At 32.5% G+C, this 15,059-nt stretch overlaps 1 protein-coding gene across 2 annotated transcripts in view; it reads left to right on the top strand.

Moving 5' to 3' along the window:
- Positions 1–14,979, top strand: part of LOC117101109 (histone-arginine methyltransferase CARM1-like) — an 18,079-nt gene extending 3,100 nt beyond the window's left edge. Inside the window, exons 2-12 of one of the 2 annotated variants that reach the window (XM_033240995.1) lie at positions 5,215–5,337; positions 6,039–6,151; positions 6,952–7,056; positions 7,937–8,047; positions 8,431–8,608; positions 9,103–9,193; positions 9,825–9,906; positions 10,017–10,192; positions 10,597–10,734; positions 10,844–11,082; positions 11,855–14,979. In XM_033240995.1, the coding sequence (XP_033096886.1) occupies positions 5,215–5,337; positions 6,039–6,151; positions 6,952–7,056; positions 7,937–8,047; positions 8,431–8,608; positions 9,103–9,193; positions 9,825–9,906; positions 10,017–10,192; positions 10,597–10,734; positions 10,844–11,082; positions 11,855–12,129 (1,631 nt within the window). In that variant the 3' untranslated portion in view covers positions 12,130–14,979. Of the gene's footprint in view, positions 1–5,214; positions 5,338–6,038; positions 6,152–6,951; positions 7,057–7,936; positions 8,048–8,430; positions 8,609–9,102; positions 9,194–9,824; positions 9,907–10,016; positions 10,193–10,596; positions 10,735–10,843; positions 11,083–11,750 lie in introns of both variants that reach the window. The other variant, XM_033240996.1, reaches the window with a different exon arrangement.
- Positions 14,980–15,059: the final 80 nt, after the last annotated feature.

The following is a 15,059-nucleotide window of genomic DNA, read 5'->3' as shown; positions in this document are numbered from 1 at the left end:
AAATGTGTTAGGCCTATGTTATTATACAGTATTTACTATGGTTTTGTAATTTATATATTTTTATTTTTTGTACTATTTGTTGAACTTATATATAATAAATGATAAGAATGTATGGAGTTTTTTTTTTTTTACTATCTGGCAAGCTGACTGAACAAATACTCACAAAATTTAAATTAAAACGAATGAAAGAACAAGTAAATAAATTCAAATAAGTCCCAAAAATATTTAATAAATCAGTGCAAAAACTGAGTATTAAATAAATTGAAATAATTGAGTAAATAAACTGAAATATATCCCAAACAACAGTACCAAGAACGAATAAGTTAATTGAAATACGACGCAATTAACGCACTACATTCACTGAGAGACGCGCTTGGCGTTCCATAGAAATGACCGGCGGCTCAACTTGTCGGCGGCTCAACCGGTCATAATCCGACTGTTTATGCAGTTTTCAAAAGCGCGAGCGAAGTTGCGTTGTTATAGTGACATAGATCCCTAACAAAGGAAAAAGTCACATCAATAGATAGATGATAATAATAATAATTACTTTAAATTCAAATTTATTATTAAAAAGTTTTACAAGAATAGTTATTTTTAACAATAATTTAAACAAATGCCAAAAGAATCTTGTCTAAAATAAAATAATACCTCTCTTAGGCCTCCCAACATGGCGTCGGTGGCCTCATTAAAACCAGCCAATGAGCAATCCAGCTATTATAGTAGAGATCAGTGGCCTAGGCCTGCTACTACTAACCACTAGCTAGGCCTAATAGTAGTACCGCTCTACCTAGGCCTGGGAGACCTTGGCTAGCCTTGGTGGCGTTGATACGGTTGCGCATCCACCCATCCAAATTAAGGCAGTTTATCGTCTCAGTAAGAGCAATAAAGTGATTGGAATGACTTACCAGAAATGGTAGTAAAAGGCGTCATCCCTAATAAATTGAAATCGGAACTAAATGAAGAAACACTGATTATCCCACCGACTGAAGTTTAGCCCTTACATGAGATCATGGCAGGGAGTACAGAGAGAGGCATATAAATAAGCAACAATAGCTTGAAGCCAAACACCAAAAGTAATTATTTTTGTTGATGCCTAAATAAACGCAAAATGTAGAATAGAATGGCTTTCTTGTCAATTTTTTGAGTGACTTTCATACTATTTCCACTAGAGGCACACCTAAATTTAGTGCACATCTATGGCTACCCCACAATAATATACTATATATTTTAGACTGAAGTACGAACACTGATTCTGGCAACACCCCAAAGCTGTTGGCATGTACTACAACCTGGGTGTGTACGGTAAGATGGTACACTGTGAAGATGTTAACGGTCCTAATTAATTAACCGTTGATTAACTTAAATCAGCAACCAGAATTATCGGATAAGTGGATTATATGAAACGAAAGTCAAATCAACAAAGAATATACTGTTGAATAATTGTAAGTGTTAGATAACTTTGTAGTCAATTTTTTGGCTGGATGTGAAACCATATTAGCGCTGGCCTAGGCAGCGCTAATGCGGTTTCGCACTCAACTTTTAATTCTTAATTTTTTTACCTAAATGTTTTTCTTGCAGTCACAACACTATTATTATAAAACATTTTTTCCTGATTCAACCACTCACAGAGTACCTTTTTCAACAAAAAAAAAAAAAAAAACTATAAATACAGCGTTTCTGTGCTCGCTAGCATGACAAGCTGCTGCCATTTTGCAATCGGTAATAAATTGCCAAAATGTCTCAAGTTTTTTTTTCAGTTCTTAAATTTTTAAACCATAGACCCTACAGTCGATACCAGTCTATCAAAGAATTTCTATCTTGTCTGAATCTCAGCCCTAACTGTGTTACTATTCATTCAAACTCGTTTTGATCTGGCAAGTGGTAGTGGTTGAGCCATGTTAAGTTTAGGATGGAACTGAACATAATTTTAAGATAGAACTGTTGTGGTTTTTTTCACTGATGTGGGTTTAATAAATAAGTTACTGTGATTGGTTCTTTTTTGTACAGTATATATTTTAAGAAACTCTTACTTTATAAAAAATATCATGCATTGTCCAAGAGTTTACAAATTATTATCTATTTTTATGCTGTCCCAAAATGGAAAAATGCCAAAAAAAGGCGCAAAACCAATGATGCACCAAAGAAAATTTAGCAGAATTTAAGAATTGTGAAAAAATGCTCCGACATTCTGGTAATTTATTACTGATTGCAAAATGGCAGTCTTGTGCTATTGTTTTTATAAAGGTGTTTTTTTTTGTTATAAAGGGTACTTGGTGAGTGGTTGAATCATATGTTACCTGTTTACAGTATAATTATATGTTTTGACTGTGAGAAAAATATTTAGGTAAAATAATTTAAAAAATTAAAAGTTATGTGCGAAACTTCATTAGTGCTGGCTTAGGCCTGTTTGTGCCAGCAGCCATCATACTGATGATGGTCAATGGTGAATTGATAGTTTCAACATTAGGAATAAATGTCTGTAGAGAGCGATAAGACGTGTTGACTGCAGTGTGTGTGCACATCATAATGCAACTGTCAGGAGTTGTCTTATACTGTACATCCTCTAGGCCTACAGTAGGCCCTACAGTAGGTCTACTGTCAGGAAACAGGTTAGTCATAAAATTTCAATACTACATTGGACTTTTGGGGAAGCAGGCCTTAATAATTGATTAAATCTGTCTAAAAACCCAATAAAAATGTAGGCCCAGGCCTGTACTTTAAGTTTTTTTACAATTGATATCATGCACAGTTTGTGCTTTTTGCTCATTTCAATCACAGATGTTGTGTCAAACTCGTTTTAAACTGTGCATGCTGTATGAAAACTGTGCAAGGTTTCTTTCATCAATTGTCGTAAAATGTGACATTTAAATTTATTTATTAATAAAATACTGATATTAACTATAGATTACGATTCAACGTAATGTATTTTTTGGAAGTTATATGAGAATTCCGATGTTTTAAGTGATCCAAAAATTTGCAATAATATGTGTGTTTGGTACACGATCGGTAGCTGCTATGAAAAAAATTAAGAATAAAATTGCATTTATTTATACTAAGAATTTACCACTAGACTAAAATAGGAATTAGTCTGATAGTTTCATTGGATCTAGCCTCAGCCGAAGCTAGATCCTGTAGCTTGCTGTAGCTTGCTGCTGGGCCACTTTCAGGCTTCTGTAAAATCCCTAGCATCTAGACTAGATTGTGCTACAATTATTAAAGAAATTACTTTTGACCAAATTTTTTCGTGTCAATATCTGTATTTTTTTAACATATTTTTATATTTTGTTAATTCATACGCAATTCAGCCATGTGTGTTTTTTTTTTAAATTGTAAAAAAAAAAATAATGGGACAATACAGTCACTGACTGTCATTTAATTTTGTGAAAATCTTTTACATGTAAAGTACAAGAAGTCATTTAATCTTTGCTGCTGATTAAATACTTCAATAAATTTGTTTGCTTGACATTACATCCCCAGATATTACATAATAATAAATAATCTTTAACTTGCACTGAAACATACGGTATATCAGTGAAACTGAAAATATGATTTCATTATTTATATTTTATTTCATTACACTTGAGATTATCTTGTACTCCACATTACAAATGTACATTTAAATAAGTCACATCTCCTTTTCCACAGACTTTTGGCTAAAGATTTGCAAAATTTGTCAATTAAGAAATTGATATTCTTATCATAAAAGTGGTTATTTTCATTTCCGAGGATAAAATGTAATTTATTTCTATTATTAGACTGTTTGAATTCTTGGAAAACATGTAGAAGATTGTTACTATAAAGTTGTTGTTTAAATCTGGCAATTTTGATTAAATTGCCAGATTAAAAGAGTTATGTAAAACTCTTTACGAATTGTTAGCTGAGTTAAGGGCCTATCCTTACTCAAATTGACTTTACAAAGTAGTGCAAAACGAACAATCTTCACTTGTACCATGTCATCTGTAGAAATAGTGTATAGCTACTGTACAACTCTATGTTTATCTTAATTCTCTACAGTAGTGTTTACTAAAGATTAGCTTATAAGACTAGAGATAACTAATCTCCCCGTTAAAGAAAAATAATGGGGAAAAGGCCAAAAAATATGGAATAAATATGTTGCCCACACGGTGACATTTGGTCAGCTTGTTTTTTAAACTACTACTGGTACTGCTGAATCTCACATGTTCTAGGCCTAATTTCAGGGTTTAGTGCCAGTCACCGTTGTCTCCATTCATTTTGAATGATAAATGGTTATCACAAGTCTAACAATTCAGGTTAATAAGGCTTCAAATTTATCATTAAAAGCTTGAAATGTCACTTTTGCCAAGTAATATGCAAGTAACACAATTTGTGGCAATGAAGTCATCATGAACCAGCCCTCTCACCAGGATTTTTTTAGAGTGGTGGAATTCCAGAATGTGTTGTCCTCAAAATTTAAAGGTTGATGTGCAAAATTCTAAAGGGTGGATACTAAAAGCGTTATTTATAGTGTGACACGAAGCGGTTGCGATTGAAGTACTCTACAGTATATAGAGAGTCATGGAAACATTGTGGAACTGCCTGCAGTGCCACACTTCAGTAGTCATTGTGGTAAAATTTTGTATAAAATCTACTGTACAGTTTTTTTTTTTAGCGTGGTGCTGATATTTTAAGCATGGTACTGTGTTCGTTTTTTTCGCCCAAGCAATCATTGCAGTCCCGCCAAAGCTAAATATAAATATAGCGGGTGAAACCACCACAAACGATCTTTTTTAACTAGCAAAATGTTGAAATTACATTTAAAAATCTTTATCAATCCTTGAAAATAACTCCGATGTTCAATGTCTTCTTCATCTAGTATGTCTCCATTATCGGTACTATTTCTTCTTTTTGGGCCATTCAATATAATTTTGTATACGAATACAAGGATAGTAATAATGCAAAGAACTTGTCTAGAACAATCCGATCTATGGCATTGCCTGTAGAAAAACTTAATGTAGCGATGCACCAGGCACGTCATCACAAATTTAGTTTAGAGCGTCTAGGTGATGAATGCGCATGAGATTCGTAATTTTAAAAATTGAATATTATGTACCTGATTGTGCTAAATCAATTCTCAAATTATATAAATTCTCAAATTATATAAAATCGGTTAACTTAAAAGTGTTTCCTAATCTTATTGTCATTATTTTTATTTTTGGTTTATATGATTTTTATTTTACATTTTTATCTTTACAGAATTTCAGCCACTGCTTAGATTTATACTCAATAATGAGACAGAATGTTGCCAGGCTACGAAGTTGACATACGTTGTGAATACCCACAATAGTGGAGTGCTTATATGCTTCCCAACAGAATTTGGTAAGATATACAATATAAAAATAACTAATATTTTAAATGTAGAATTTAAGTACCGTAAAATAAAACAAGTTTACAAGTTTCAACCACCACAGAGTAGTTAGAACATTTGCTCCTTTAGCATGTTTTGAAATTAGACAATGAAGAATGAAGAAGAGTGTACAAAAATTACACTTACATTTAAGTGGTGGGATCTTTCTGATTAAACAAATGGGTGCTGTTTCAAATATCAAAAGTACAGGTCTTGTATGAAGATCATTGTCTTTTTGGTTTGTGTGCTTGTTATTAGATTTGTAATAGGACTACAGTAAGCATACTTATGTTTTTTGTATATTCTGTCATACACAGTTTGGGGGGTTTTTTTTGGTAATTGATAGGATTTAAATAATTGTTTATTTAAAGAAAACATAAACTGTAAATAAATGTTTTTTTCTGCAAATACAGTTGAACTTGCCTAAGTCGAATCCAAAATGCCATTGAAATATTGTTTGACTTAGATAAAATTCGACTTCCAGAATGTTAATTAATGGAAAACGCAACAATTTGGCATGTAAATTAAGACGACTTAGAAATTATTCAACTTACGCACAGTCGACTTAGGCAAGTTAAACTGTACATGATTTTTCAAAAGCTTATATTTAAAAAATAGTGGGCTTAAATCATTAATTTTTACAGTTGATCACTGAATATTTGTATCTTCGTAGAAACATCAAGGTTTCACAACATAGTACAAGGTGCAAAGTTCAACAGTTCACAGGTAGCGTCAAGTTTATTTGATGAACGGACAGATGAGGCTTCTGCTGTGCAGTATTTTCAGGTAACCTCTAAGGCAAAGGAGTGCTTTTACAACAGGTCTTCAATAAAACATAAATTTAATCAACAGTTTTGGATAACAATGTATCCTATGTTGTTTTTCCACATATTCTACATATCATTTTACATATTTTAAAGCCCATTGAACATAACAACACAAATCAAAGTTATTTGTGAAAAATATTCATCCAGCCCAACTAGACTAAAAAATACAATACTATCCAAGGAGATATGGAAGAATAGCATTGGCAGGTCTCCAAATTATTTCCAGTCACACGCATGTCTAATCACTTATCATTGCATTTAAATATTTTGTAAATAAATCATTCTATCAGTTTTTTGGATGTATCGTTATAACATGTCAACAGCAGTAGGTGGTATTATAATTATTTAATAGGATTTATATACTGTAGTGCACATCCAGAAAACTACAGAAGGTTCTTTTTCCCTGGCCATTGGATTCAGAATCAATCATACACCAAGTGCAACCTGCTCTGCTCCCTGAGAAGTATTCCTAGTTATGCATGTAATCAGCATTAATTTCATTCCGAATCAATTCACTTCCTACCAGGTACATTTATACTTCTGGGTAAAGAGAGGCAAATAAAGATAAAATGTCTTGCCCAATGACACAAGCAATGTGACGAGCATTGGTCTACAACCACTCACCTTCCAATTGAAAGCCCAGCACCTTACACAATTTCGCTATACACTTCCATAGATAATAGTTAATATTAAACATAGAAGCAAAGACTTTAAAAATGTATGTACATTCTAAAACACCTTTGTTTATTTCTACTTTAGTTTTATGGATATTTATCACAGCAACAGAACATGATGCAAGATTATATCAGAACCTCCACTTATCAGAAGGCAATGTTACAAAATCATGATGATTTCAGGGATAAGGTAAAATTAAAATGAAGAATTCCCTTTGATATCCAATGTTGCAATAGATTCTTTCATATTATAATAGCCATATTGCGTAGTATTTTAAATGGTTAATTCCAAATTTTCAAATTACAATTTCCGGTGATATCTGTAACATAAATATCACATACTACAAAATAGTACCATTTTTGTAATGTTTTACCAGCATATAAAGTACATGTATAAACATTTAAAATCATTAGCTGCAATTAGGTTCATCTTTACATTAATGTCCTCCAGTCAAGGAAACTGAAAACATACTTATGGAAAAACCGCCAAATTAACAATTAAAGAAAATATCTTACTAATTTTTTGCTTGGCAAAAGGTACAGTGAAAATTTCTTATAGACCCCTTTCATTGTTTGCATTGGCCTGGCTGAAACACTGGCTGCGCACTCCAGTGGTAGGCAAAAGACTCGCCGAGTATAGGACAGATGCAAGGGAAATCAGTACACTGGTTATCTTCATTTTTGTTGTACCAAAAATATGTAAGATACATGAATGAAATTCACATATGGCATAGTTATATATATATTAAGAATTGACAAAAAAAAAATCTAAGAAATTATTGACCATTTGGCAGAAAATGATCCTGCCCTTTTAATTGGGGTGTCTCCTTAATATTAGGGTTGGCCTTAGTGTTAAAATATATTTACCCTCGTTTCATGTATAAGTATCCCCTTAATATGGGTAGGTAGTAGCTTTAATTTTGAATTAAAATCCATTAACATAATAAAGCAATTATTATATTTTTTTCAAGTTTTTATTTCATCACAGATAGTATATCGTGTATATAAAATCTACATACTATATGCAAAGAGTACTGTTGTTGTGATGAATGTTTTACCATTTTCAATAGGTTGTGTTAGATGTAGGTGCTGGATCAGGTATTTTATCTTTCTTTGCCATTCAATCTGGTGCAGCTAAAGTATATGCTATAGAGGCAAGTAGCATAGCAGAATACACAAAGGTATTTTTTTTTCATTGTTCAAATACTTTTGTCCTATAGTCAAAATGAAAGGTAATCAGATTGTGATGGAAATAAATAGGAAAACAATCCTCTCATAAAAATTATAATTCTCTTCAAACCAAAATTAAAAGGATAAATGAGTCTTGTAATTTAGATATTGATATTTCATTGACCTATTGTGTTGATAATGTATTAATCATGGGAGTGATGTTTTGCCCTACCTGATGTGTTATCGTACCGAATACTCAGTATGTCCCCAAATACCAGCGAAAAAAATTTGCAAGTGCTTTGGGTGGAATTAATTAGTATTAATTATGATTAGATACAATATTAAAATGTTCTGTGCATACTATTTTTCTTATTCACCTGTGTAAATTTTAAAGGTTTTAGTAGACAACAATAAACTGCAGGACAAGATAATTGTGATTCCTGGAAAAGTTGAGGAAGTTGAACTTCCAGAGCAAGTGGACATTATCATCTCTGAACCAATGGGATACATGTTGTTTAATGAGAGGATGTTGGAGAGCTACCTACATGCCAAAAAGTGGCTTAAACCTGGAGGTAACCTGCTTTACAGTCATGATGATATACTACTGTATGTTGTTTAAAGAGCAATACATGTACAGGATCACATTCATTAGTTTATAATAGAGTAAATTCCCTAAAAAAATGACAGTGCCTTGTCAGAAATAGTGTATGCAATTAAATCATATTTTGTATTATCTTATTATTATTTTTGTTTTTGTCCTTGTGCAAGACACTTTATCTACCTTGCTTCTCTTCACCCAGGAGTATAAATGGGTACCTGGTAGGGTTAAATGCTAAAATGCGCTGATGTAGCTGCTGCAACTTTATGGAACAGTTTGTGTTCCATAGGCGTCTAATTCAATGACCGGGAGTAGTAATGTGAAGCGCTTAGAGGCCTTGTTGGCATTAAGTATATAATTATATTATATAAATATAACATATTATTATTTATTAATATTTGGAGATGAATTCGTATATCCTTGCAATTTCAATTTTGGTTTTAAGTACAATTTTTTTTTAATTTCTAGGTAAAATGTTCCCAACAAAAGGAGACTTGCACATTGCCCCATTCACTGATGATAGCTTATATATGGAGCAGTTTAACAAAGCTAATTTCTGGTAAGTCACATACAATGACAGAATTTTTTACTGTAAACCCCATGCTTTTCACATGAACTTGTTTTTCAGCTTCACAGTCACAAATTTTTGTTAAGTATGAAACTGGATGTCAGATGACACTATTAGACAGTTGGCAATACTAATTGCAAAAAGTATTAACAAATAAGGCCAAGGCCTACATGCTCAAACCATCTAAATCACAAGGTTTTAGGCATATAATATTTTACTGTACCCAATTCAAACATGCATAGTTACCAACAGCCTCACATCACAGTCCCACATTTAAAGATGATTTTGGTTATGAATTGGCTATTAAAGGTGTCATGTGCTTATACTGCTGAACTGTGTTCCAAGGTTGTTTTAATAAGTGATGAAACAAAATCAGAAATACAACTGTTACAGATTTTATGAAAAATGTGACATGAGTGTCTAGTTCCAAACTAGAAACATGAAATAACTTCAAGTGGTTTGGAGATGTTAAGTAATTTAACCATTGATCTGGATTAATATGTATTTATATTTTGATGAAATATGAGAGGCAAAACCTAAGAAAGTTAGAAACGTGGATTAATATCTTGATATGTAATTGTATGACATGACATGATCTAATGTTTGTCTAAACTTATTACAGGTATCAACAGTCATTCCATGGAGTGGATCTTACAAGTATCCGTGAATCAGCTCTTCAGGAATACTTGCGTCAACCAATTGTGGTAAGTCTACATTCTAGCAATAATCAGACCAATGATTGAAACTTTATAATGTTCAACATTTCCCACATTTTTTTGCCTATTACTAATATAGATTTAACTTTCCGCTGTAGGACACATTTGATATAAGAATATGCTTAGCAAAATCAATCAAGCATGAAGTGGACTTTCTAAAGACACATGAAACTGATCTTCATCGCATAGAAATCCCCTTAGAGTTCACAGCTCATCAGACAGGCTCAATACATGGCTTGGCATTTTGGTTTGATATTGCCTTCATTGGCACAACGTAAGTATACATGTATTTTGTAATTGATCATTTGAAATTACCAGTTACATTTGAAATTATTATTTTTGTGTTCTGTTCGGTAATCTGTCAGCTCTTTTGTAAAGGTCAGTCCTTTTTGAAGGCATTTATAGTCTTCAGCAACATTCTGCCAGCATGTGCAGGAGAAACTGCTTCATTTGCTATTAGTCTTCATTTGCGAAGATATTTCGCTGTAACTTAGGCAAATTAAATATGAGTATTTTTGGGAGAAATGTGATACAAAAATCCATGAAATTGATTAATAAAAAAATAATAAATAATACCTTTAATAGTTTTATTATTTCATGGAAACCTTTTTTGAAAAACAACAAAGTAATTTTTGTTCTTGATTTTTTATACAAAACTTCTGTGCTAACTTCATTCAGGAATACTACTTGGTTATCAACTTCACCGACAGAACCATTAACCCACTGGTATCAAGTTCGTTGCCTACTGAAGGCTCCAATATTTATCAAAGCTGGTAAGAAACTGAGAGGGAAAGTCACTATGGTAGCCAATAAAAGGTAAGATTGTGTCTGTATAATGAAAAACATCCTGTACATTTTGATCTCACTACAAATACTATGCTAAACCCTATGTGCAGCTAATGGAGGAATCTCTCTTAATTTCCAGACAAAGTTATGATATTGACATGGAGTTACAGGCTGAAGACTCTAATATCAAATCAACAAATCGCTTAGATCTGAAGAACCCATTCTTTCATTACACTGGTCAACAACCTGCTGCTCCCCCCTCCTCGCAGACAGTGTCACCGAGTGACTCATACTGGAATCAGTTGCAAGTGTCACCATCAGTGGTCAATGGTTATGGAAATGTTTTGAATGTTATGCAATCTAACCTTATACCTATAGGTAAGTAGTTAGTTTTGGATTTTGATGTTTCGTAGTGTAAGTGGAGTCAGCAGGCTTTTGTATTAGTATTAGTGAAACATTTAAATTTGGTTTAGTTTGCTGCCTAGCACAGTTAACACAACATAAACATATAAAAAATTATAATTACAGTTCTTTAATATAGGAACATATGTTTTTTTTAATTGTATGAAGCATAGCTTTTCAATCAAATGTTTTAGGCATATTATGGCTCTTTTTTAATTGGTCAGTTAATAGTTGTTAGGTTTGATTGACACTCTGAAATAGTACTGCAGTTTGAACAGTCCTGGTTCGTTATAATTTCCGCTACTTAAACAGTGGAATAATATCAGGATTAAAGTAATAAAAAATAAAATGATAATGGCCAAACGGTTCAATTGGCAATTTTTGTTTACCATATATTTTCTAAAGCAGTATCTTTTACAGCATTTATATTACTGTGCTATAAAATCAATGATGTACATAATTCAATTAACTTTAAAGAAACAACACTTTTGAACAAACATTTTTTAGGTATAAAGTAGATTTTGATACTGTACAATCTTTTTTGGGTGTTAACAGTTACACTAATCTGAAATGTAGTCTTAGCCAAATATAATTGAAAGAAGACTAAAAAATTCCTACTTTTATTCTACCTTTGCATCACGCAGGACAGTAAAACTGAAAGTGTTGTGGTGCTTGTAGGATATTAAGGCAGCGCAGCGTTGGTTAGGGTCAGCTAGCCTACTTTGCTATTGTGCTTTTTTGTCAACAGTAAACTCAGATCCTATCAGTCACACTGGCGTTCTACCAGGTGGAGCAACTCATCTTCAACAAACAGTTCAGATTCCTTCCTCCGTTGGCATCCAAATGGGCTCCGTCATTTTTCAACAGAGTTCCGCACCACAAACATCTCCATACAATTTATCAAATACGCGTGCACAAGTCGCTACTACCGATGTCGGTCAGTATCTACAGGAAACCTCGGCCGTGTTACCAAACAACAGAGATTCTGATTGGTTCAAAGATCAGCAGAATGTGCCATGGTAACTAACAGTTTACTAATGACAATTCAGGTTGTTGATTGGTGTTGGCTTTTGATAGTTGTTAAATATATAACCCAGGCTAAAAATGCAGGAAATTATTTGTCCATGAAGTTTTCAAAATTATTGACTTGAGTAAACAATCTGTTTCATTATGATCAGCTAATGAGAACATTGAATAATAATAATAGCCAGCCAATTATACTTTACTAAGGCTATGTTCAGACCTGACAGATACGCCAGTCGTACGTTATCCGTGGCGTAACTAGCGAGATGTCCAGACCGGGCGATTAACGAATGCAAGCGTAAGTATTCAAGCAAAATATTCATATTCGTAATGGTGTGTTTTATTTCCTGTTCACATTTTGGCTTGTTGTAATTGGTCAAATCCTGGGCGATTTTAAAATCATTGATGCATGACTGTTGTAACTCGGTGGTGTATGCTAATCTGGGGTCTGTTGCTGGACTACCATTCACCAGTGATTGCTTGATAATACTGTCGTTTGGTACGCCACGCACAAGTTCACACCACTCGATTAATGTTGCGCTAGCGTAAGTCATTGTGTCTGAACATAGCCTATGAATTTATCCTTGAAATTATGGAATGTGTTAAATAACAGTTAAAAGTATTGGCATTTGTTATATATTTTCTCTTTGTTCTTTTTATCCTCCAAATAATATAAACTCTATTGGTGAATGATATCAATTTGTTTTTAGTTGAATTTAAATTAAATATTACTGCTTCATATGATATTTTTCCTTATAAGAATAAATACCAATCATCAACGATATACAGTGGGGGGTAGATGTGCTATTCGAATACAATGACATGAAGGTAAATAAATTGTCAAATGTAGGAGTACTGTAGTCTACGACAATGTTCCGCAAACTGTGGGACGCGACCCACCAGTTGGTCACCAAACTGTTTTAGTGGGTTACGAACTAGACATTACCGTATTAATTATTAAAAGTATTAAAATCAGCAAGCTCTAATCTGTCACGATCAAGGTATCGGCATTAATATACATGGAGAAATGTGTTATTTTGTATTGATATTCCGTGTTAAACTTAACTGTATAATGTAAGATTCTATTAATAAATTATTTACAACTTAATGATACATATTGACGTAAACAAAAAATAACGAAGGGCAGGTAAAAAAAAACTGAAATGAAACACATGTTGCATAATATACGCACAATATAGGCCTAGCTTTTTCTGACTTAGGCATCTGTGTGTAAGGGGTCAGTGGGTCGCAACTCATGTTTGAATTTATAAGTTTGCGGAATGATGTTCTATAAAATGCTGTTAATTCACATGTATTTCAGCATTATTGTTATTGTAATTTTATTTTCGAGGGGCACATTTTTACTGTAAAGCAATGCTTAAAAACTAATAATACATTTCTCATTTAGCATGCATTAAAAAATTGTATATTCTGATGTATTTTGAATACTAGTGTAAATTTTGAGATTCTGGTAATGTGATGTGATACTAATAGGTTATTGGGGTTGATATAATGACAGTGATCATTGCCCATCCTGGAAAAACAAATCCACACATTGAAATTTTAAAATACCCCCAATATACTGTATATTCTATTGCCCAACAAATAAAAAAAATTCTTATCTAGCCAGTAGGTCTTCATTCCAGCCTTACCATTTTAGGCCTACATTCCTGTTTTTCTAATCAATGTCCTACATCTGCATTATGGTAGACCACATATGTTGTACTTAATTATTAGGATCACACTGCTAGATTACCACTGCGAATGTATTTACTTTCCTACAATCCTATATTATTTTGCATACAGAGGATTCCATCTATGAATTACAGCTATTATCAATTGTTAATCTTGATTGACATGTCTGAATATCATGTGACAATAACATTACCACATTGTCTTTGATATTCAAAGTTACGGTATTTATATTTTTATTCAATTGTACATCTGCCAATAAATTTAAACATTTAAATACAATAGTTCTGCTATTGGATTTATTTCTACTGATTTTTTATTGATTACTTACTGACAATGGAGCAGTTCATGTTTCTTGATTTTTTAAATAAAAAAAATGAATTCAAACTAATTTTCATGATTTTTTGCAAAGAATATTTAAAAATTATTTGTGCATAAACTCTGAATACAATAATCAATCAATACTGTACTATTGCATAGCACTTACATTTGTCATTTTTATTATGTACTGTATTAGTTTATATTTAGAATGAAGGTTTGTTTTAGCATGTTTAAATTGTAGATATTTAAGGACATGTGAATTATTAGTATTTGTTTGAATTTTCAATACCATTCTGGTTCTGGTAGCCATTGCCTGTCAGTCAAATTATAAGGCACATACATGCAATTGTGTATGCGGTGATAAAAACAATACAACGCTGATGCTGCAGCAGCTAGGTCATAACTTTAAGGCTGCTATGATTGGTCAAAAAACATTATGTAGAAAAAAAAGTCCCTTATAAAAAAAGGTTTTTGCCCCTGGATAATGTATTAGAACTGCAGTGATTTTTGTTACACAGGCAAAACTCAAACCTGGTCTTTATTGGACTTGCAAATGTGTTAATGGATTATTATTAACACTTGCTTGCAAACATCCGTTATTTAATTTTAGTAGAATATACTAACATGTTTTTCCTAGAGAGGTAGGTGTTTGGTCTGCTCTTTAATGAAAGACTAATTTGCTGTAAACTAAATTTTTAGGGTGTTTTATTTATGTACCTGATTTTAAAAATTGGTCCAAACTGCTGTGTTATTCAGATCATGTTGAGAGATCATCTGTAAGGCATTATTGTGTGTAATTTGACATTATTTATAATAAATTTAATTGGTGAAAATGTGTTTATCTTGTATTTGTCTTTTGATTGACACCATCATGAAGTTACAGAAATTATACCATGGTTCTAGAATTGAAAGGTTCA

The sequence above is a fragment of the Anneissia japonica genome, unplaced genomic scaffold (assembly GCF_011630105.1).
Source record: "Anneissia japonica isolate Jap-2015-1 unplaced genomic scaffold, ASM1163010v1 scaffold4054_len1135799_cov195, whole genome shotgun sequence".
Taxonomy (NCBI): domain Eukaryota; kingdom Metazoa; phylum Echinodermata; class Crinoidea; order Comatulida; family Comatulidae; genus Anneissia; species Anneissia japonica.
The sequence above is the reverse complement of the archived record's forward strand: the minus strand, read 5'-3'. Positions and strand labels throughout refer to the sequence as shown.